This window comes from Rhododendron vialii, chromosome 10a (genome assembly GCF_030253575.1).
Source record: "Rhododendron vialii isolate Sample 1 chromosome 10a, ASM3025357v1".
In the NCBI taxonomy this organism is placed as follows: domain Eukaryota; kingdom Viridiplantae; phylum Streptophyta; class Magnoliopsida; order Ericales; family Ericaceae; genus Rhododendron; species Rhododendron vialii.
The window spans coordinates 14,368,769-14,391,612 of record NC_080566.1 but is presented as its reverse complement, the minus strand read 5'-3'; the positions used below and the strand labels follow the sequence as shown (position 1 = coordinate 14,391,612).

General features: G+C 37.9%; 3 protein-coding genes across 3 annotated transcripts; 2 read left to right on the top strand and 1 right to left on the bottom strand.

Moving 5' to 3' along the window:
- Positions 1-356: 356 nt before the first annotated feature.
- Positions 357-3,827, top strand: LOC131303875 (trihelix transcription factor GTL2). The gene is given in 4 exon segments (XM_058330937.1): positions 357-1,096; positions 1,788-2,082; positions 2,607-3,260; positions 3,262-3,827. Coding segments are annotated over 4 exon segments (1,746 nt in total). The 5' UTR covers positions 357-650; the 3' UTR covers positions 3,613-3,827.
- Positions 3,828-13,180: 9,353 nt separating this feature from the next.
- LOC131304044 (uncharacterized) lies at positions 13,181-14,114 on the bottom strand. Its single transcript, XM_058331140.1, has 2 exons — positions 13,641-14,114; positions 13,181-13,323 (listed from the first exon to the last, which is right to left on the bottom strand). Exons 1-2 carry the CDS (start codon positions 14,056-14,058, stop codon positions 13,286-13,288), a joined length of 456 nt encoding a protein of 151 aa, XP_058187123.1. The 5' UTR covers positions 14,059-14,114; the 3' UTR covers positions 13,181-13,285.
- Positions 14,115-16,098: 1,984 nt separating this feature from the next.
- On the top strand, positions 16,099-21,604 carry LOC131303878 (uncharacterized). The gene is made up of 6 exons (XM_058330939.1): positions 16,099-16,262; positions 16,479-16,634; positions 17,340-17,414; positions 18,045-18,170; positions 18,868-18,942; positions 21,286-21,604. Exons 1-6 carry the CDS (start codon positions 16,103-16,105, stop codon positions 21,363-21,365), a joined length of 672 nt encoding a protein of 223 aa, XP_058186922.1. The 5' UTR covers positions 16,099-16,102; the 3' UTR covers positions 21,366-21,604.
- Positions 21,605-22,844: the final 1,240 nt, after the last annotated feature.

The window sequence follows — 22,844 nt, the reverse complement described above, 5'->3', positions numbered from 1 at the left end:
TGTAGCCACTTGGCGTAGGCAATTTTCTTTACTTTTGTTTTTTTTTTCCCTCTTGGGGTATACTCCTTGTAGGCTATATATTCGGTTAGCCTCTTTTTCAATTTCAAGCTGATTTACCCAAAAAAAAAAATTCATTTTAATTGATTTAAGTTACAAACACATGAATAACATAGTTACATTTTAAAACAGACAGATTTGAGATATAATCGCTTTGTATTGGTCATTTCTTAGAATTAGAATTTTTTAATATTTAAGAAGTACTTTCATGCATATTTTTTTCTCTAAAAAAGAACACATATTTTAAAAATACTACAAACAATATATAATGGATGGAGTACATATATAGGGAGTGTGGAATCGCATTGTAGGGTACATAAATTATAAATACATTACATAATTACTCCGTGTATATATATATATATAAATATATATATAAATATATGGAGAGAGAGAGAGAGAGAGAGAGAGAGAGAGAGAGAGAGATAGAGAGAGAGAGAGAGAGAGAGAGAGAGAGGTTTGTGTCGAATGGCTTATTAGCAGGGAGTAACATTTAGGCAGCCGTTTTAGCTGCAGTTCAGCTGAGTGGAAAGGAGATGGAGGAGGCAAAGAAGAGATAGCTTACGCAGCTAGCTAAGGCACAGAGACAAGCCATGTTCGAGGGTGGATTTCCAGAGCAATTCCACCACTTCATGATAGCCTCATCAACACCTCCTCCTCCTCCTTCCTCATCACTTGCTCTCTCTTTCCCTCTCCAAGCCCCTCCCTCGCCACTGCCGCAAGCCACCTTCCCAATCACTGCTCCTCCATACCCATCATCTCATTCATCGGCTCCACTGCTGCTCCATCTGCAACCTCAGCTCGATCTCGATCTCGACGTCCTTCCCCACAAACATGGCGAGAAGCAGCAGCAACAAGTCATGATGATTAATGCTTCTAGTGCTGCCAGTGGCTTGGAGCTCGGAAGGGATCGGGGATCCGGCATACCCGACCAACTACTGTTCGATCCGTGGACCAACGACGAAGTGCTTGCACTCTTGAGGATCAGATCTAGCATCGAGTACTGGCTTCCCGATTTCACTTGGGAACATGTTTCAAGGTATACCTTACCGACATCCCACATATTTATAGTCTAACCTACTCTACTTAAATCTTTAAAAGTGAATTAATTAGGGTTTTGGATCTGCACTGATTTTGAGATGTACTGCAGTTTTCTGTTTAATAAGTAAATCTTGTACTGTAGTAGTACTTTTTTCCTCGATATATATGCATATTCAGTCAATGGGTATTGGTTTAGCTATCGTTACTTCATCATTAGTTTTACCCTCAGCTACCTAGCTCTTGGCATGTGCAGAAAAAAGAAAAAACAGAAACAAACTAAAGAAATTTAATCTTCAACTTCCATTTTGTACAGGTTTAATTTATAGGAATGCTACGATATGTAGTGTCCGGTGTAAGTACGCCTTTTATACGAAAATTACGAATTTCAAATACAGATGCTATCAGAAAGAGTACATATCGTATCATACCTACACACCGAAAAATTGAGATGTCTGTTAGGGAGCATTCAATTAACTCGGCCAACTCCTTGGCTCTTGAAAAAGAGGGTATATAATTAACAAACTAGAACATACAAACTTGTGATATTTAATTAATTCATTCCTCAAGTAATATACAATATTACACACGGCCACAGGTAAATGCTTGTAATATTTATTGGTTTTTTTTTTTTTTTGATCGGCAAATTTTGTTTTCAATGAATGTTATTTTGAAATTATTTGCATACACAGGAAGCTGGGAGAGCTTGGTTACAGAAGAAGTGGTGAGAGCTGCAAGCAGAAGTTTGAGGAGGAAAGCAGGCACTTTGACAACATGAGTACTGGTAGTTACACAATGAAGAGCCACTACACTAGGCCTTTCTTCAGTGAGCTTGAAGAATTCTGCCATGGTGAAAACTCCTCGCAGGTCTTAGTCGAAAGAAATCAAAATGTTGTGCAGAAGTTACCCAGTGAAGAAGGTGAAGTAGACAATGTTGAGCAGCAGCGTTTCAGCTTGGTACAAGATTCTAGAAATGAAGTATTAAGGGTGAGTTTGGCTTATCAACTGTCCTTTTGTTGTCTTCTGTTTTTTTATAGGATCCTCACTCGTTTGGATAAGAGGAATCTGAAGTATAAAATTATGTAACCAAAAGCTAAAACGAATTAAGTTAAGGCTAATAAAATTCAAAAATACAGTTCTACTATTTTATGTCTTTCTCATATGTGTTTTTAACTTCATTACATATTTTTATATCTGAAGTGAATTATTAATGCAGAATATTTTGATGAAAGTTGTAATTTTGAAAAACAATCATGCGATTGGCTTGGCTATCGCTAGCTTCCAAAAAAGTTTTTTTTTATTTGATCGGCAACAAAATTTTATTATAATCGACAAAGGGTTGGCTTCAAAATTTTGCGATTCATGTTTTTCCTTGTATCTCTAGAGTTGGCTTCCAAAACAAGTTCGTTAAACAACAATAAAAATTTCGTTGTCTTTAAGGACAATTAGCTTAGTCTAAATCGTTTGCAATACTACTAACAGGCCAATTATCAAACTCATTATTTGATCAGGAAAATGACCAAAAGAAATCAGAAAGCAAGAAGAGAAAGAGACACGGCCACCACCGGAGGAAATTCGAACTGTTGAAGGGCTTTTGTGAGGACATCTTGAACAAGATGATTGCTCAACAAGAAGAGCTTCACAACAAGATAATTGAAGACATGTTAAAGAGAGAAGAAGAGAAGATTGCAAGGGAGGAAGCTTGGAAGAAACAAGAAATCGAGCGGATCCACAAAGAAGTTGAAATAAGAGCTCAAGAACAGGACAGACAAACCAAACTCATTGAGGTCTTGAAAAACTTCACATCAACAATTTCTTCTCCTGATCAGAACCAATCCTCCGGAAGGAGAACTCACGACGACAATGAGAACTCTGCCAAAATCGCAAAGGGGGGTACCGCTTCGTTTTCCTCCACTTCATGTTCTCTCATCCAACCTCACAACCCTAATCCAACATCTCAACCGAGCGACACGCAAAACCCTAGCTTCGCGGCCACACTGAAAGAGAATCCAAACGGAATCATGGAAAATGAAAACCCTAGTTTGGCCGGAGCGGGAATCGACCTTGCCAATGACAAAAGTGCTCCTCGGAAGCGGAATATTGCGGCAGTAGTACTAGAGAAGGAAATGAGAGAGGATTTAGGGAAGAGATGGCCAAGGGATGAAGCTTTTGGCACTCATAAATCTTCGGTGCAGCAGTCACACTAGCAATGAAGACAAGGAATCAGGAGTAGCAAAGGGTCCTCTGTGGGAGAGAATATCGCAAGGGATGTTGGAATTGGGGTACAAGAGGAGTTCCAAGAGGTGCAAAGAGAAATGGGAAAACATCAACAAGTACTTTAGGAAGACCAAAGATGTGAACAAGAAGAGGTCTGTTGATTCCAGGACTTGTCCTTATTTCCACCAATTGAACACCTTGTATGCCCAAGGAACATCACTAGTTCATTTGGCTCCGCTAGGTCGTGATGACGGGCGGGAAAACCCTTCCCCTACTGCAGAAGCTAGCTCGGAGGTCTAAAATTCCGTTACGCGCGTAAGGGGTGTTATTATACGTAGTAGGCAGGAATAGCGATGTTGGCGAAGCTGTGAGGAATTTGCTTAAAGTACTAGATACAGGCTTTAGACTTTTGAGTTTTAACTCTGTTTGTGTGTTTTGGTTATTCTCAAGATCGATGTGCCTTTTTCTTTTTTGGTTTTCCCCACTGTTTTGGTGAAGCTGTGCCATCTTAATTATTTGATGTTGTCTTTATGTAGGTAGGATATTTGTGAGTCAGTGTCACCGACAGCTTGAAAATGGGAAATAAGGCCAGCTCCTTCTCCTCTTCCTCTACCTAGTACCTACCAACAGTGGCGGAGGCAGGAAAAAAATTGGAGGCCGAACTATGAAGGAATTTTTGGTTAATTCAATGATTTTTCGAAACAAAATTCAGTCACTCAAGTTTTTATAGAACAGTTTCGATAAATTTAATAATTAATCTTGAGTACTGTTGCTATCATATCATTCGACGACACGATGGATCACTACTGCACATTATCATTTACTATAATTTAATTAGTGTGATCAAAATAAAATGAAATTGGGTGGAGCTAGGGCTGCTTCCGACCACACAGTAGCTCCGCGACCAACTTTTATTAATTCTTATAGCTTCGAAAGTTTGAAATTTAAACCTTACCCAAAATTTATAATTAAAAAATGCAAAAGTTGATATTCAGAACTTGAAGTAGTAGACTGATAAAATGTTGGTGTTCAAAGCTCACTCAATAATTAATTGATATACAAGACATATAAAACTGATGTGAATTAGGAATATTAGTCAAAAAATACAAAAAGGTAGGTATGAATTTGGTGCCTGGCCATCTCTTGTGAATCACCCTAATCTCAATATGATGGTCTGTTTTTTACTAAACTAAGGAGGAGAATAATCGAGGTGCGCATTTGGGCACCCTAACCGTGGAACCAAACAAAAGATATACTCCTTGACCTTAGGATTTTTGAGAAGTAACACCACCGACGTGGGGTCAAGAAGGCTTAGTAAATAAGGCCAGCTCAAGTACAACATCATTACGTTACGAGGAGTATGAATTTTCGGCTACAAATTAAATTTCTGAATTTAAATTCAAGCAGTACTTTGTAAGAGAAAAGCAGGAAAACAACTGAAACAGGCCATTATTTTAAGCTACATGTACTTTTTAGCATTGCAAGAAATTGAAGGCACGGCGCAATACGTTTTCTGCTTCTAACGAATCCGATAACGAACCCGACCTTTTTAGGAAAAGATTTTTTAAATAAGCTTCAAACATGATACATCTAATCAAGTTAAAGCAAGTAAATTTCAAAAAAAAATTATACTACCAATTTACAACTACCAACAAAAACCCAGCTGTCTAAGTTTACTTCTTAAAAAAATGATAAGAACCCAAGCCAATTAAACCACTGCATAATGATTCGTTCTTTCAACCAGCTGTCTAGTTTCCCCTTCCGTGTTTAATAAAAGTACTATTGTGAGAGTTATGATATAATAATGAGCCAGACTCTATTTAATTTTTATTAAAAAATATTTATTTAACGTTTCAAAAATTAGGGGGGCGTTACAGGTACCCCCGGTTCGTCTAATGGTACAGGGAATGAGAATATGGTCTTAAATTGTTGAGAAAAAAATTTGGTGCTGCTGTAAGGGTCGTGATTTTTCATGCATACTGGCGAAGTTTTTTTTTTTGGGTACATATTGCCAGCAATTTTCGTCCGAACATCCCCTCCCATAGTCTGACGCGTTGTGACTAATCTTGATGTAAAAAGCTATGATCATCTGACTCAGCTTGCAGAGGCGGCCCAAGGCCTTAGGTGAAATGTTACCATGAGTCCTTTTTTGTTAGAATTAAATTATTTTATATAATTATTAAAATTTTATTTTTCTTGTTTTTTTGATGCAAAATTACTAATCAAGCTTTTGAAATCTAGTTGTTTTTATATTTTCTTTTCAATTGATAAAATGGCTAATCCACATAATCAACGTAATTCTTATTTCCTAAAGGGATGCAAACAACATTGAATGACTCTTCTTCCTACCTTACGCAATGCATTTGATTGGTTGGGTGTTTTTTACATTAAGTGGGAGAAGTTTGGATTTCCTTAAATTTTCAATTTAGCCTTCTAGTTTTAACTAATTAAAAATATTAAAACGTCAAATAAATAGATGTATATACCTTTAAATATTATATGTGAATTTAGGGACCCTGTTGTCCCAATAAGGATGTTGTCGTTATCTGGGCAGTCCATTTTGATAATGGACATACAGCTCAGATTTCATATTAGCCAAACAAATTTCAATTATCCATCCGTTCTGGTGATCAAGTTTTGCTCTCTGTTATATGCTGTTACGTTTTAGTTTGGTGGTGTTAGGAGGTTCCCTATCTGGTTGTCTCTATTGTCTATTTTTTTGTTGGCAATGGGTCAAGCCAGGGGTGAGTTATTTACCTCTTTGTGGACAACTTACCTGAGGATGTAGATCCTCTCTGGTTTAGAAAGTTCTTTAATCAATTTGGGGCTGTTAAGGACGCGTTTATTCCAGCTAAGCGCAGCCGTGTGTCTAACAGGAGATTTGGTTTTATAATCTATAACTGTGCTACTACGGCAAATGTGGCAATATATGAGTCCAATGGGGTTTGGATTGAAGATAGGAGGCTCTATGTGAAATTTGCGACTTTTAAGGATAAAGAGAGAAAAAGAAAGAGCCAGATCTGATCGGGGGAGGGGCCACCGCCTCCTCCTCCTTCCCCCCCCCCCCCCCCCCCCTTCCTCCTCTCTCTCCACCTCTCAGTTTCTTCCATTTTTCGTTCCTCCCCGCTTCCCCCTCCCTTTCTTTTACCTTCCGTTTTCTGGTCAGTGGTCCGCCCCTCGTGACGGGTTTCCGTCCCTGTTGTTCGGCGATGCTAGTTCAAACCCGAGTTAGAAGGCGGTGAGTGGTGGTTCGACAAGCGACAGACATTGATATGGTAATAAGGTGAGATTTGGAGTTAGGGTTTTGCTTTTCTCTTTTACCAGCCGTTTGGCCTGGTTTCTACCGGCCGGTCTCCTCGGTCCGGTTTGTACTGCTCTAAGCTTCTAGATCCAGTGGGTGTTGGTGGTGGGCAAATAAATTTAGGTAAGGGTTTGGTGTTGGCCGGAGTTTTGAACTGCTGTTCTGCCTTTTTGCGTGTCTGGGTTGTGCCGGTGGTTTTGGTGCGCAATTGGGTTGTAGTTGAAGGTTTTGGTGTTCGGGTGTGGTGTCCGGTGCTCCGTCGCGGTTACGTGAGCCTGTCGTGCTGCCGACAATCGCGTACTGGAGCCTGAATTGTCAGCAAGGCTCGCACCGGTGTGGTCCTACCCGTGTCAATGAGGTCGTTGACGGTGGTGGTTAGTCAGTGTTGTTGTGCTTTTCGGATGCGGGTGTGCCGGCATTTTTGAGCTCTTTCTGGACATCGTCCCCGACCAGATTGCATCTTGAGCGTAGCTTGGGGATTGGACTGTTGTCCCTTGGGACTTCTACGATCACTTTCAACGACTGGCTCCTAGTCCGGCAACTGAGTTGCAGGCCTGCTTCGGCAGGGGTGTCAAGAGTAGTGGTGCCTTATTGGCATGTACTCGCGTCTAGCTTGTGTTAGTTTTGGTTCAATCCTGTATTTTGTGATGTAATCTGTATTGCCTTCGGGCTTCTCCATTGTATAATGGATTGACGCTTTCAAAAAAAAAAGGATAAAGAGAAGGTCTCAGTTAATGAGAAGGTTCCGTATCCTTCAGAAATCCCACATGTGTCCACCCAGTTTATGAAGTTACAACTTTCAAATACCGATTGGCTCACTAGGGCTCTGTTTGGTAATATTGTCACTTTTTTGTTTCCTATTTTCTATTTGCTGAAACCAGTTTCTACTTTTCCTCAAACAAAAGTGAAAGCGGAAAACATGTTTGTGTCAACCTATTATAAATAAATAAATAAAAAGCGGAAAACATTTTATCAACTAACCCACCCACACGATTCTTCCAAGAGGATCCATTATCCACAGTAAGGCAAAGCAGACCTAGATTTCTCAATGGCCCAGGAATTGCTGACCTATTCTCTTTCCCATTACTACTACCCGACATCGAAGAAGTCCCCCAGCTTAAGGTTTCCACTCGAAAAGGTAGAGAAATTGCCCTCAAAAATTCATCGCAGACCAAAAACTAAGTACAGATCAAAGAAAAGGGAAGCAAGCAGCAAAAACACAAAGAACCACAAGGAGAAATGTAGGAATTCGATGGAAATAAAAGAAGAAAACGAAGGACCAAAGCAAACCTGAGGTCACCGAGAGAGAGAGAGAGAGAGAGAGAGAGAGAGAGAGAGAGAGAAGATCTGTTATGAATTTATGGGAAGAGATGAATCTAGTTTTGGATGAGATAAGGAGAACGGGAAAAAAAAGCCCTCTGAGGGTACTCGAACCAATTCCTAGCTGCCTTGATTGCTCTGGCACGGTAGCGGAATGAAGTTGCAGCCAGAATTTCATTTTTGAAAATAGTGGAAGTTAGCTTTTGTTACTTCCTCATATTATGAAAATAGTGAAAGTGATTACCAGAATTTGGAAGTGGAAATAGTGCACCAAACTAACTTTCAAGGTTAATTTTTTAAAATTTTGAAAATGAAAATAGAAAACAGAAAATATAATGGCTACCAAACATGACCTAGAAGTGCTGTGGCCATCCTCAAAAGCCCAGCCTCTTCGAACCAAGTTCTTTTTTTGCTCGGCAAAACGAAGACTTTATTGGCTCGAAAGGAGTACATCGAGAGAGCACTCAATAAGCAACAAACACTTAAAGAGCAGAGAAAACAGACCCAAGTTCTTGAAGCTTTGAAGTGTATTGACTGCAATGATGTTCAGGTTAGATCTATGGGGGGAATGGTCATGCTTTTTACATTTCCTGACATAGTAGAAAGGAACAGTTTGGTGAATAATAAGGATATCAAAAACTGGTTTGTTTCACTCAAACCTTGGAATGGTGAATCTTCTAGTTTGTCTAGAATTGTGTGGATCAATTGCAGGGGTATATATATGCCTCTTTCTGCTTGGAGTAATAGCTCTTTCAGAATAATAATAGGGGAGTTATGGGGCGAGTTCTTAGGTTTGGAGGAAAATATTCGTGAGGCTGTGTCCTTTGATGTTGGTAAGATGCTGATTGTTACTGAGAAGGAAAACAAGATCGATGAGTGGATTAATATTTCGGTTAACGGGAGAAACTACAGAGTCAAAGTTTGGAAGGAAGAATGCGAAGAACCTTTCTCTTCGTTTCTTATCCATAAGAATGAAGGATCTCATACATGTGGCTTGGAGGTGTCTCTCTCTTCTCAATCTAGTGGGAAGGATGTTGATGGAGAGTACTCATGGAAAGCACAAAGGTCCGTGATTCGTTGGGTGAGGATAAGGTGGATAATATATCAATGAGTTGATGAAGTCATGGAAAGCACAAAGGCCCGTGATTCGTTGGGGGAGGATAAGGTGATAATCAATTAGTTGAATACCTAGCAATTGGGAAAGAAAAGGACTTTAGTGTAGAAGGAGAGCTGGAGGTCCATTCTCAAGCTTTGCTAGCCAAAGGGGATCATGTAACTTTAGAGGATATAATTAGTCCTCTAATTAAAGATTATCTGGTCAACAATATAATTTCTTTGGGGACTGCTGAGGATACTTCCCAAACTTCTTTTATTGGAAGCCATGTGGGTGATCAGCAGAGCAAGGGAGGATGTAGCTCTTATGCTGAGAGATCAGCCGCTAAGGGTATCCATAAATTGGAAAGGAGATTGAGAAGATCGAATAGGAAGATTAAAAAGAAGAAACTTCTTGTGGAGTTTGGGATTAAGACTGACAAAGTTAGTCGTAGAAACAATATGATCCCTGCTTCTTTTATCTTTCGGTGACATCAGGAACCGAAACTCCCTCCTTTTTAAGGAAGCTCGAGAGATGATGGATGTTGGTGCTAGGACGTTGGGCATTCATTTTAAAGGGGGGAGAAATTTTATGCTAAAGACTCTTGTTGAAATGCAGGAGGCCGAACTAGTAGAAAGAATTGATGCACCATGATGATTTGGAGAATGAGTTTGATTTGGAGGATGATGTCGACCCTGAGGACGATGCCTCCCTTTCTTTGGAATTTAATTTGAGGTCTACTGTGTTGGATTTTTCCGGGTTTAGGTATTTTCTCTTTAGGTTTGTTTCTTTTGGGCTTCGGGTGTGGTTGTAGGTGGTGAGTCTTGCTCTTGTGTTCAGGTGCAGGTATAGGCTTTTGATCTTAGCTGGTGTTTCTATTGTTCATGCTCTAGTGTTTCTTTTGGCTTTTGTACGTGGTGTTTTTATTGTGGTGGTTTCCATGTTTTCAGGGTGTTGGTGTGGATGGTCTCTTGCCATCTTTTGATGTTGATTTTCGGATGGCGTTTCGTTGGTGTGCTCAAGATCCGTTTAATCTTTGTAATCCTCTTCAAAGATTAATAAAATCTTTTTGCTTTTTAAAAAATAAGTGTTTTTTGAGTTGAAATTTTTTTTTTCAAAAAAAATCAAACCAAACAAAGCATCAATTATCAAATAATCGAGCTGAAAGTTAATTATGGTGAAAATACAAGAGGCTGCTGTGAGAAGGTCATATTGTCTTCTTGTACATTCTGACGGATTCGTGTGAGCCTTTGAGTTGGACTTAGTGGTCATTGGACTTATAAACGGTTTGTGTTTTAAGAGAATGAAGGAAAAGTGTATAGGGTGTTAACTAACCCTAACACAAGTGAGCTTTATTTATATTATATGGCGACTAGTTACATAACATAAACAACCAATGTGGGACTAAGTCCAACTCTATTCTAAAACTCCCCCTCAAGCTGGAGAATAAATATCACAAAATCCCAGTTTGTTACGTAACAACTCTAAACGTGGTTTAACTAGAGGTTTAGTGAAGATATCTGCCAACTGAGCTACTGTAAACACAAAAGGGGTAGCCAACAGGCCACTATCTATCTTCTCCCGAACAATATGACAATCTACCTCGATGTGTTTGGTTCTCTCATGAAATACCGGATTCGAAGCAATATGTATTACTGCCTGATTATCACAATACATAGGAATAGGTAATTGTATGCCAAGCCCCAACGCTTCGAGCAAAGCTCTCAACCATACAACCTCGCATGTAGTATGAGCCATGGCACGATTCTCTGCTTCAGCACTAGATCGAGCAACCATAGTTTGTTTCTTGCTCTTTCAAGTAACTAAATTTCCACCAACAAAAGTACAGTATGTACCCAGTTGTGGACCATCTATCAGATGGTGATCCTGCCCAATCAGCGTCGGTAAAGGCTTCAACACGCAAATGACCATTTGAACGATAAAACAAGCCACTTCCAGGATGAGCCTTGAGATACTTCACAATACGAAGACAAGCTTCCCAATGTGGAAAACGAGAGGCTGACATGAAGTAACTTACCATACTGACAGAAAATGAGATATCAGGCCGTGTATTGGTGAGATAATTCAGCTTTCTTACCAAGCGACGATAATGGTCTGGATGAGGAAATATCTCCCCCTGATCAACACATAATTTGATGTTTGGATCCATAGGAGTCTCCGCAGGCTTTGCTCCCAATAAACCAGTCTCCTCTAGAATATCTAGCGTATACTTTCTTTGAGATAGAATGATCCCTTCCTTGGATTTTGCTACCTCAATACCCAAGAAATATCGTAACTTACCCAAATCTTTGGTGTGAAACTGACGCTGTAAGAACTGTTTCAGCTCATCAATACCTTTCTGATCATCCCCAGTAATAATGATATCATCCACATACACAATCAACACTACTCTTCCCCGATATGACTGAATAGAGAAGACAGAATGATCAGAATGAGAGCGACGCATACCAAACTGCAACACAGCATCACTAAACCTGCCAAATCAAGCTTGAGGGGACTGCTTAAGACCATAGAGGGCTTTGCGAAGGCGACATACCTGAGAACACTCCCCCTGAGCAACAAATCTAGGAGGTTGCTCCATATAAACCTCCTCGAGCAGGCCACCATGTAGAAATGCATTCTTGACATCTGACTGAAACAAGGGCCAACCAAGATTGGCAGCCATAGAAATAAGAATGCGAACAGAGTTAATCTTGGCCACCGGAGAGAAAGTCTCGGCATAATCAACGCCATACGTCTGGGTATAGCCTTTGGCCACAAGACGGGCCTTGTACCGTTCTACTGTGTCATCCGGATTATACTTAACGGTAAATACCCACCGACATCCAACAGTAGACTTTCCTGATGGAAGATAAACCAACTCCCAAGTGCCATTGTCATGAAGAGCAGACATCTCAACCTCCATAGCTGTCCACCACTCAGAAACAGATAAGGCCTCCTAAACAGTGTTAGGAGCAAAAATGGATGAAACAGAAGTAGTAAAAGCACAAAGGGACGGAGACAGATGATCATAGAAAACAAACCGAGCAATAAGATGAGATGTGCAAGATCAAATACCTTTGCGAAGAGCTATAGAAAAACCAGGTGATGGCGGAGGCGGAGGTGGAGGTGGAGGTGGAGGTGAGGGTGGGGGTGGAGGTGAAGGTGCAACTGGATCTTGGGACGGAGGAGGCGTGGTGGCTGGTACTTGTGGGGCTATTAATACTTGTTGCCGACGAACATACACCTGCAAGGGAGGACCAGATGGTACACAAATAGGAAACACAGACTCGGACTCATGAAAGTCAACTGGAGTACTGTGACCCGAGTAAAAAGGCAATGACTCATTAAATATGACATCAGCACAAATAAAATGACGACGAAGAGATGGTGAGTAACACTTATACCCTTTCTGAGTGCGTGAGTACCCCAGAAAAATACACCGAATTGACTGTGGATTAAGTTTGTCTCGGTCAGAATACATAGCATGAACATAACAGGGACACCCGAACACTCGTAAGGGTAATGAGTGGAGAGGGCAACCAAGAAATAAAACTGTATGGGGTATCTGACCACCTAGAACGCTAGATGGCATACGATTGATCAAGTAACATGTTGTAAGAACAACATAACTCCAGTAAGACTTAGGAACGTGTATTTGAAATAATAGAGCACACATAACCTCTGATAAATGCCTAATTTTGCGTTCGGCAACTCCATTTTGTTGTGGAGTTCGAGCGCAAGAAGATTGATGAATTATACCATGGTCATCAAAAAACTTAGAAAGAGAATTATGAGAATATTCACCTGCATTGTCAGAACGAAATATACGAATGCAAGTATCAAACTGAGTTTTGATTTCCATATAAAATGACTTAAAGATAGAAGACAACTCTGACCGCTCTTTCATGAGATAAAGATACGTAACACGAGAATAATCATCGACAAAAATAACATAATATTGAAAGCCAAAAACATTAGGAACACGCATTGGACCCCAAATATCAGAATGAACTAAGTGAAAAGGACGGGTTACGCGACTCTCAACCCAAGGATAAAAAGACACTCTATGATGTTTACTAAACTCACAGACTTTACAGGGCAAAGCATCAACACAGCTACATGAAGGTACCAACCATTTAAGATTCTGAAGGGATGGATGACCAAGTCGACAATGATGTTGATAGGGTGACACAAAAGACTGAAAGGCAACAGAGCTAGGGTGAACATTGTCGGTAAAGTAATACAAACCACCACGCTCAGTACCACCACCAATTTTTTGCCCCGTCTTGAGATCCTGAAACACACAACTATCAGGAAGAAATGTAACAGAGCAATTTAAAGATATATTAAGTTTACTAACAAACATAAGATTTAATGGAAAACGAGGAACGTGCAATACTGAATCCAAAGTCAAAGAAGAAGTAACAGAAACCAAACCCAAACTAGTAATATCAGTGGTAGAACCATCGGCTAAGGTAACACGAGATGGTTTATCAATAGATTCATGGCCAGAAAGAATAGTAGAATTACCAGTTATCTGATCAGATGCACCAGAATCAATAACCCAAGGAACAGAAAAACGAGACGTTGCAATACAAGCACTAAAAGAACCTGTCTGAGATAGCGTAGCAATGGAGGAACTTGTCTGAAGTGACACAAGGCGTTGGTACTCCTCCATAGAAATAGTCACCATAGCAGTGGAGCGTGCAGCCTGCCTAATATCCTTGGGAGAAGTAACCCGATGAGCCTGAGGAAAACCATGTAGGTCATAGCAATGGTCCACCGTGTGATTAGTTACCCCACAATAAGTACAAAGTCTAGAACTATGGCCTCGACTATGGCCACCTCCCCTTGACATGCGACCTATACGACTAAATCCACAGCGACCAGAATCATGACCACCAAAAACGCGATCAAAATGACCACTGTGCCTATAATCACGGCCGCGACCAAGGTCACGGCTAAATGAAGAACCAAAATCACCAGAATCAGCGGAAGTAAAATCAGAACCAGATTTCATTGCAAGCATATCACCATACAATGAGATGCAACTAGCCAACTACCGATAGATCAACCAACCAAATACTCCACCAACAAACGGCCATTAAACAAGAGATAAGGAACTGATTGACCGGCTAACGACCAAGGGCACGACCACATATGCATCCAACAAAACCAAAGTTGCCACCGAACAACATATCCCAATATCGAGCAACAACCAAGAGCTTATATGCCAACATAGACCAAATAACTCAACACAATCCAATAATCAAAATTAGACTTTAACATACCCAAACTACCATCTATTGGAAAGGATAAACTGTAAATTGACCAAAAAATTCAAAATTACCAGAACAATCAGTGCATAAGAGTAACGGAACAGTACCCAACAATGATGAACAATAAAGGCGATGAATAGTGCGCAATGAACAGTAACGATGATGAATAGTGCGCGATGAACAGTAATCAGTGAACAGTACGACAGTGAACAGTAATCGATGAATAGTACGATGATGAACAGTAATTAGTGAACAGTGCCGATGATGAACAGTAATCTGTGAATTAGGATTAGGGTTAGGGTTAAGGCAGAGGCTAGGATAGGATTGTGATTTTAGGGATTATGTACAAAGGCTAGGGTTTAGGCTAAGATTGTAGGGATTATGTACAAAGGCTAGGGTTGTGATAATTTAGGATTAAGGTTAAGATCCCGCTTTGATACCATATTGTGAGAGAAATAATGAAAAGTGTATAGGGCGTTAACTAACCCTAACACATGTGAGCTTTATTTATATTATGTGGCGACTAATTACATAACATAAGCAACCAATGTGGGACTAAGTCCAACTCTATTCTAACGGTTTGAACATGGAACTTAAGTGCTATTTGAATCATTCATACAATCTCGTTTTGTAAGTTAGTCGTTAAACCACCATTAATATGACTAAGGCCCATTTCGAGCGAACTGAAATCCTCGAATGGACCGAACTCATCCCGAATTGAACTGAACCAAAGTCATCCCGAACCGAACTAGTCGGGGTCGGACCTGGAACGATTCACCCCAAACCAAATTGGTCTTCGAAAATTTCACCCCGAATCAACCAAATCCAAACCAAAATCACCCCTACCCATGGTCCATCACTTTCAACTACCAAAGCTCATCAAGCTCGTCTCATGTGGGACCTGCCCAAAGCACCTCAAGCTCCTCACTTGTCAGGCCCACCCGAGCACGTCTCCTTGTGGGACCCGCTCTACACTTCCGGTTGGTGTAAACTCTGATACCACCTATAACGACATGTGACAGCTGACTTGTTAACCCTTAGCTTTAATCACGTGACTTAAAAGATTAATCTCGAATTATACAGTAACTATACCTTCACTTCCAATTCTTTTCCGATGTTGGACTCTATATTTTATATAGGACTCGTATATGAGATTTATTGTTGGTGTGAACCTGATAAATTGATATCCAATATACTGTAATTAGAATTACAGTCCTTTATGCATTTACTGTATTTGTGTAAATATAGAATGTCAAATGATTTTTTTTTATGCATTTACTGTATTTTTTTTTTGGTGTAAATATAGAATGCCAAATGATTTACTGTATTTGACACTCAATTTTTTTATGATGACACATAAACGGTTAAACCCCACACATACGTACTTTATGATTGATCTTACAATTAGTTTGATTATTTACGAAAACATTGATTAAATGTACACGATAAATTATTCTAACATTTAGAAGCTTCTAGAAGTACCCTTGCGAGTTAACGACCTGCAATTTGGATCATGGAAGTCAAATCCTTTGACTTCTTTGCAGATAACAATAGAAGGAAATGAATGGTTCAAACAATTAATAATATGACAATCGATTATTGTAGAAAAATTGCCCAAATCGCCACTTACCCACTTCTTCTTTTCTTTTTTGTTGAAAAAACTTAACCCACTTCATAAATTAGTAATAGCGAAGAAAGCTTCTACCGTTTACTTGGAAAAGAAGCTTCTATGAGGAAATTTTCAATCCACAAGTTCATATATACATGCACCAGCCCCTGATAGGTAAAATATATATGCACTCTCTCTCTCTCTCTCTCTCTCTCTCTCTCTCTCTCTCGATGGCTTCAGCTAATTTGATCATGACTTTTCTAGCTATCGTTCTGGTAGCACTGGTTCCTGGGAGTGTTGTTAAAGGAGACAGTGGTATCCCACCTATTCTATCTCCTTACTTTGGTACGTACTCTCTCTCTCTCTCTCTCTCTCTCTCTCTCTCTCTCTCTCACACACACACACAACATGCATGCATCATGGCCAGAACCAGAGTGTTGTCAGTTTTATAGGTATAGAGCGTAATTTGTTGAATTATTATGTGTATTTTTGTTGAATTATAGTTTTTTTTAATGAATTAAATTATTATGTTTGTTTGATAAATTATTACGTGGTGGACAGATAACATATGCAATGAAGTGGAATGTGGAAAAGGAACGTGCCAAACAGCTATTGGGTCCCCATTCAACTTCAAATGTGAATGCGAATCCAACTGGAAACGCACCCTCCTTGACGACGAATCTGATTTACAGTTTCTTCCTTGCGTCGTCCCAAATTGTAAGATCAACTTCATAATCATTCCTCTTTTTTTCCCTTTCGTTCTCCTAGCTGCCATCTGCGTTTTTTCATGTTCGATCTTCTGTTATATGACGATCAGGGTTTTAAATTACGGTATTGGAAATTGTAACAGTCATGTATCAGCCAATATTGAACTATGTATATATATCGGCCGATATATTAGTATGTAACGCTATCGGCGGTCCGAAATCTCATTACGTATTAATTGACTGATAGAATACATAACGGAATTTATTTAAAACCATGATGACGATGGTTCATTAAGATATATAATTTTTAAAATAGAAACTACTGCATTTTCATGCATAATTTTCCCAAATTTTTCACAAGAAGTTAAAAATGTGTAGTAATTGAAAATTTTAAATTAGTACAAAAGAATTTGAAAAACCTTTCACAAATTTGCTTTATTTTTTATTTACATAATAGCATGACTTTCGTAATGAGATATAATCACTATGGAATGGGAGAACACCTTTCATTAACTAGAATAAATACTTATTTTTTGAATTAAAAGTGATGTATTGTAAGAGAATGACTTATCTTGTAAAGTAGAAAAAAAAAAAAAAAAACTTAGCAGAACGGGGCCTAATACTGTTTTTTTTCCAAAAAATGGGTCAATGCTTGTAACAAACAACTTTTCTTAATAGACTTAATTTAGTAATTTATTGTCTTAATTTGCTGCAGGTTCCGTTGACTATTCGTGCATGCCCGCCGCTCCTCCAGCTCCGGCCGTCCCATATAATCTGTCTATCTTTGATCGTAATCACTCTTATATCCTCACATTATTTTTATTACTTCTTTCATCCCCAAATTTTAATTTATTGTGAAAAGTAAGGTAAATTATGAAAGAAAATAAAATACTTAATTTCGTGTATACCTTTTCAAATTAATTCTTGCACCATATATTAAAAATCTCAATTAGTTCTGTGAATTTGTGCAAAGTTTGAAACTTTATACATGAAAGTTCACTTTTATTCAAAATCTTACAAATTTTCGTATTGGAGTAAAATTGTGGGATGGGTACTGAGTGTATCATTTATCATACATGTTTGTTATGATATCGCTTTTTCTTTTATATGGGTTTTGGGGAAAACCGAAATAAACTCTATTTGGCACACTATTATTCAAAAGCTAAAATGTTTCTAATCACATTTTCTTCAGGAGAAAACAGATAGACATCAAAAGAAAAGGGAATGGTAGGACAACTGCAAGAGTTTTCAAACTTTCCTTTACTTTTTTCAATGATTTTAAACCACCAAATTTTTTAAACATGAAACATTAACAAAAGAAAACCAAACACAATTTCAAATTTCAAGCTATATATATTACACCTTGTGATGTAATCTATAATATCACATGTAGTGATATGATTTTGTGGGGTTTTTGTAGCTTGTTATTGGATCTACTGTGGAGAAGGCACATGCACAAAGAATTTGACATATACTCATACCTGCCAATGCAAAACCGGTTATTATAATCTTCTCAACGTCTCCGCATTCCCATGCTACAGCGACTGTAAGAGTCAATAAACTTATGCTTGGAGCATTTTTCCTAAATTAAAAAAATAGTTTTCTTTGTTTAAAATATTTGTTAGATATGATAATAACAGATCTAAAAAAGTATAAAATTATGACAAACGTTTAAAAAATTTCTAAAGACAAAAAAAGGTTTGAAATTTGCAATTTTACCACCTTTTTGTTCATTTTTCTAAAAAAATTTCAAGTTTTGTCGACATCAGTTTATTGCTGTCCTCAAGACGGATGATCAATTAATACTAAAAATTTTAACAAAAGGTCAAGAGTTCACTATACATCAAAGTACCAATTGTCTTTAAGAATAATTAGGAAAAACTTTTCCCATTAAAGACAGTTTGTATTATAGGTCTTTAGCAAAAAATTTCTTTGCTTTTGATCATATTTCTTTACCTTTCAGATTTTACTTGTCCAAATAGATGATTAATCAAAAACAATAGATGAGAATCTAACGAAAATTCATTTGCTTTTGATCATATTTCTTTACCTTTCAGATTTTACTTGTCAAAATAGATGATTAATCAAAAACAATAGACGAGAATCTAACGAAAATTCAGAAAGGACGACTAAGAAAAGTGGCAAATTTTTTGCAAAAAAAATTGTCTCTGATTGGCTTTTAATTTTCCTAATGAAATTTATTGATAGTTTGACGTGGCTTTCCATATTTTGTTTTCTTTTAGGCGCCATTGGATCCGACTGTGGAAAGCTTGGAATCAAGGTTTCAAATTCAACGTCTTCAGACAATAATAACCGAGGTGAGATAACCATTCTAGATGATTCTTTTGATCGCAATGCATGGTATACATATATTGAGACCACAAATCTCGTATGTGCACGCTATTAATTAATTTCACGATAGGCTATTTGAAATTATTTGGTTGACAAATGTTTAATACTAAACTGTTGAAAAATGGCACTTAGGCATAAATGTTTATAACGACCATCCAACGCGTGCATGTGATGTTACCACATATAGTGATATTAACTCATGAAAACAATGTCCCATCGGCCGACTCTATATAAACACGTCAGGCTATGCTAATTATTTGTTTAATTTGAACTAGCGCATGCTTGTGTCTAAAGACACGGTTCAAAAAATTCGGTATTCGATATGATTTCGAGTGTCCTAAGTTAAGTGAGCAAATTGCCCCCCAAGGCCTGGCGCAACTTTATATTGAGTTTGTAATAGCTGAATCATTCAAACCAATTACACATCAATTAAAAAGCAATTGTGAATCCTAATCATCAATTATCCATAATAAACACAATTTTCAGCAATTAACACTACGTCCAGGCATAGGATTTTATGTTGCTCATCCTTACCTTAATGAATTGTCCTCCTTACTATTGACTAGCCTCACGAACAAATCTGAATCATTCCAATTTTTTTTTTTTTTTTTTTCAGTAAGCTTCACCCTTTGTGACATTCACGATCCACGACATATCAACCAAACCAAAACACTGAAAATGAGTTAGCTTTTTTAATTGGGTTTATAATTGACTGGGTAAGCCAATAAATAAACTAATAATCACAATTATCTTTTTCCCCAAACCGAGCCTAAATTGGTCTTGGTGGCATATAAGTCCTAAATATACTTTGAAATGCAGAGCCGATCCTGATCAGTTAAAATTTGTGTTGTGGCCGCTTTAAGCCTCCAAAAAATTTTAAATTTAGGAGAGCTCTCCTATTTTTTTACCCCTTATATAATCCAACAAAAGGATCTATTTTTTTGTTTTTACTTTAAACCCCTAAAAAGTGAGGGTCGACAAGGTTGAAACGTTTCTTGCAAAAACCAATATCTTAAAGCGGGTTAAGTCAACCATGGTGCCTCTTGGCCAAAATCAAAGACTTTCCAGTACATCCGTGCCCAGAAGCAGGTTTTGATTGGTTTAGAAGAAGATATGTTATGAAAGGAACATATGTGTTCCGATGTGAAAGTGTTGGTATCCTTTTCTCCATTGAAATTTGAGGAGTCAAAATTGATCAGCTTCTAGAAAAACGAAAAGAACTATCACAAACCCCAATGGGTTGGTCAAATGATTTTAGTCTGATATTTAGGTGTTTGCTACTTTGCTCCATCTCAAGATTTTCGATTCGATTTTTCTTGCAAACTACTCTTGGGATCACCTTGCTCCCACATGTAAGCGTGTAAAACGGCTATGTGAGAGACTGTAGAAATTAGTCCGAGATGCGCACAAACTAGCCCGGGATACCTACCAAAAAACAAAAAAAAAAAACTATCACCACCTATTCTATTTTGTTATTTTGTGTTATGTTCTACATGATATTACACCAAGTGTGTTTACTAAAAATAAAAAAAGAAGCTCATTGCTTAACTCTTTCTCCTATGTGGCCGATTTTCGATAGAGTTTATTTTTCATTGTGTTATGTTCTCACTAAGATTTCTACATCTGCTAATAAGGCATAAGTCGTCTGGGTAAATTTTATTAGGCCTAACAGGATTTTCTCGATCCTTACTACCGTGCGTAAGGATCGAGTACCAAGCTTGTTGTAATATAGCCAAGTGACGTAGAAATGTCAGACTGTAGACATTATTCTTAGAACTAGAACTTTTGTGCCTCTGATTTTGGATGCTCCACTCTCATGATGGTCTAAATATACTGAAAGCAAATATGACAATGATGGGAAATTTTTGCAATTTAAAAGATAATTAGATCAATTTTAACAGAAGAAAAATTTACAGCTGAAGTGTTCGTTCAAGAATCGACCATTTATAGTGTAGAAGCCAATAATCTCGTCAAGGTGGAGATTTTATGCAATTCGGCTCTATTTAATTTGGCGTCAAATAACTTTAGCCTGAGCCATCTAAACCGGAACTCAACACACTTTAGAAAATCTTGAGCTTTTATTGTGAGTAGCCCATGCTCAATCCATTTGAGCCCGGGCTCAATCTGATTTGGAGATATTTTTCCTAACGCACTGTCGTCGAATTTAGTTCCTCTCGAGTTAGTGCTGTAATTCATTTTCCTTTTCTTTCTTCCCACAAATTAATTTAGCATTGGAAACTATAAAATTCGGATTTGAAGAGAAAATTCGCAAATCTGATATACTTCTGTCTGGTCCTTGGTTTTTGCAGCTACCTCATTTCTGCCGGGAAAGTTCAATTGGATGCTTATAATATCCCTCATGTCCATTGCCATGGCTCTTTGGAAGTAGAAGTTTCAAGAAGTATACCCATGAATTTTATTCCACCCCGCCGGATCGATTTACACTTAATTTATTCCTTGTAGGTCATTGTTACTGTCAATAAATTTTTAGATTTGTCCCTAAAAAGTAAAGAAAAAAGGTGTATGGCTGTATGAATCAATAAGGCGGCTAGACAGGAGTCGTGTGCTGTATCTAATACTAAAACAATAAATAAGGCAGGTATATATATCATCTGTTTCTTGGTTGTATTTTTTTTTTTTAAATTTCTGATTGACAAATTTTTTGTCATTTATTTGTATGTTCTTTTCGTCTATTTTATTTGACTTTTTAATTAAATTGAAGTTTTTTCCATGTAGAAGATTTTTATTCTTGCATCAATTCGAAGATCACGATTACTTCTACAAATTGGTACCAAAAAGTTCAAAAATTATATTGATCGAAAGTACTTTGTTTATTGATCCAAAAAATAATAATTTCATTTTGTGTAAAAATTACAACCTACATGGGACAAAGTTACTTTTGAATTTCCTCCTCAACTTCATTGTTCTTTTTTCTTTTTTCTCGACAAACGAAACATTTTATAAATCTCAAAAAGGGGTACATCGAGGGGAAAAGAAAATCTAAGAAATCATCCAACCAACAATCGGACAAAATACCTCAATAGTAAATTACAATTTCAATTTTCGATTACCTTAAGAAACCCTTAAAATCCTCCACTGTGTAGACTTTGATGTCGAATTTAGCCTTCTAATTGATACTCTTAGGCCATGTTCCACGGGAAATAAGTACTTACTATTTAAATTAAATATGATGTATTGTGATATAATGACATGTCTCGTAAAAAATAAAATAAATATTTAAAAAATAAAAACATTAGCGGAACATGGCCTAAAGTGTATTATCATAGTTTTAACTTGCTGCCGTTGTACAAAGTGTACTTGCATGTAATTTAACAAGCACCATTTTCCAACGCAAAAATAGGTGTAGATTTCCATGATGAATCATAAATTATATGATTATTATTGTGAAGAAAAGAACCCCACATTTCTGTCTTTTATCATAAGTGATGGTAATCATCATGCATCTATCAAAATATTTACAAGCTAGGAATCTAATTGAAATTGCACTATTGTACACTTGAACATTATAAGGACTTGAATATCATGAAGGTAAGTACAAATATTTCTTCTAAACAAGTACACACCCCAATCTGAGTTTTCAGATTAATTTACTTTCGATTTTTGATTCTCTACTGATGAAACGGATCAAGAACACTCTAGAAATGTCGAGTGGTTGAGTTTTGATTGTTCGATACCCTCTTAAGCCTAGTCAATTCAAGCCAGAATCCTACTTGCTCGCGTTGGTTCACAACCAGCGCGCGCTGGTCCATGTGCCATCTGTTGGTCAACGGTCAACTTTGATTATTGACTAGGGCAGGGGCAGACTGGACTAGCGTGCGCTGGTCAAGCCTTGTCCCATCACCTTTTC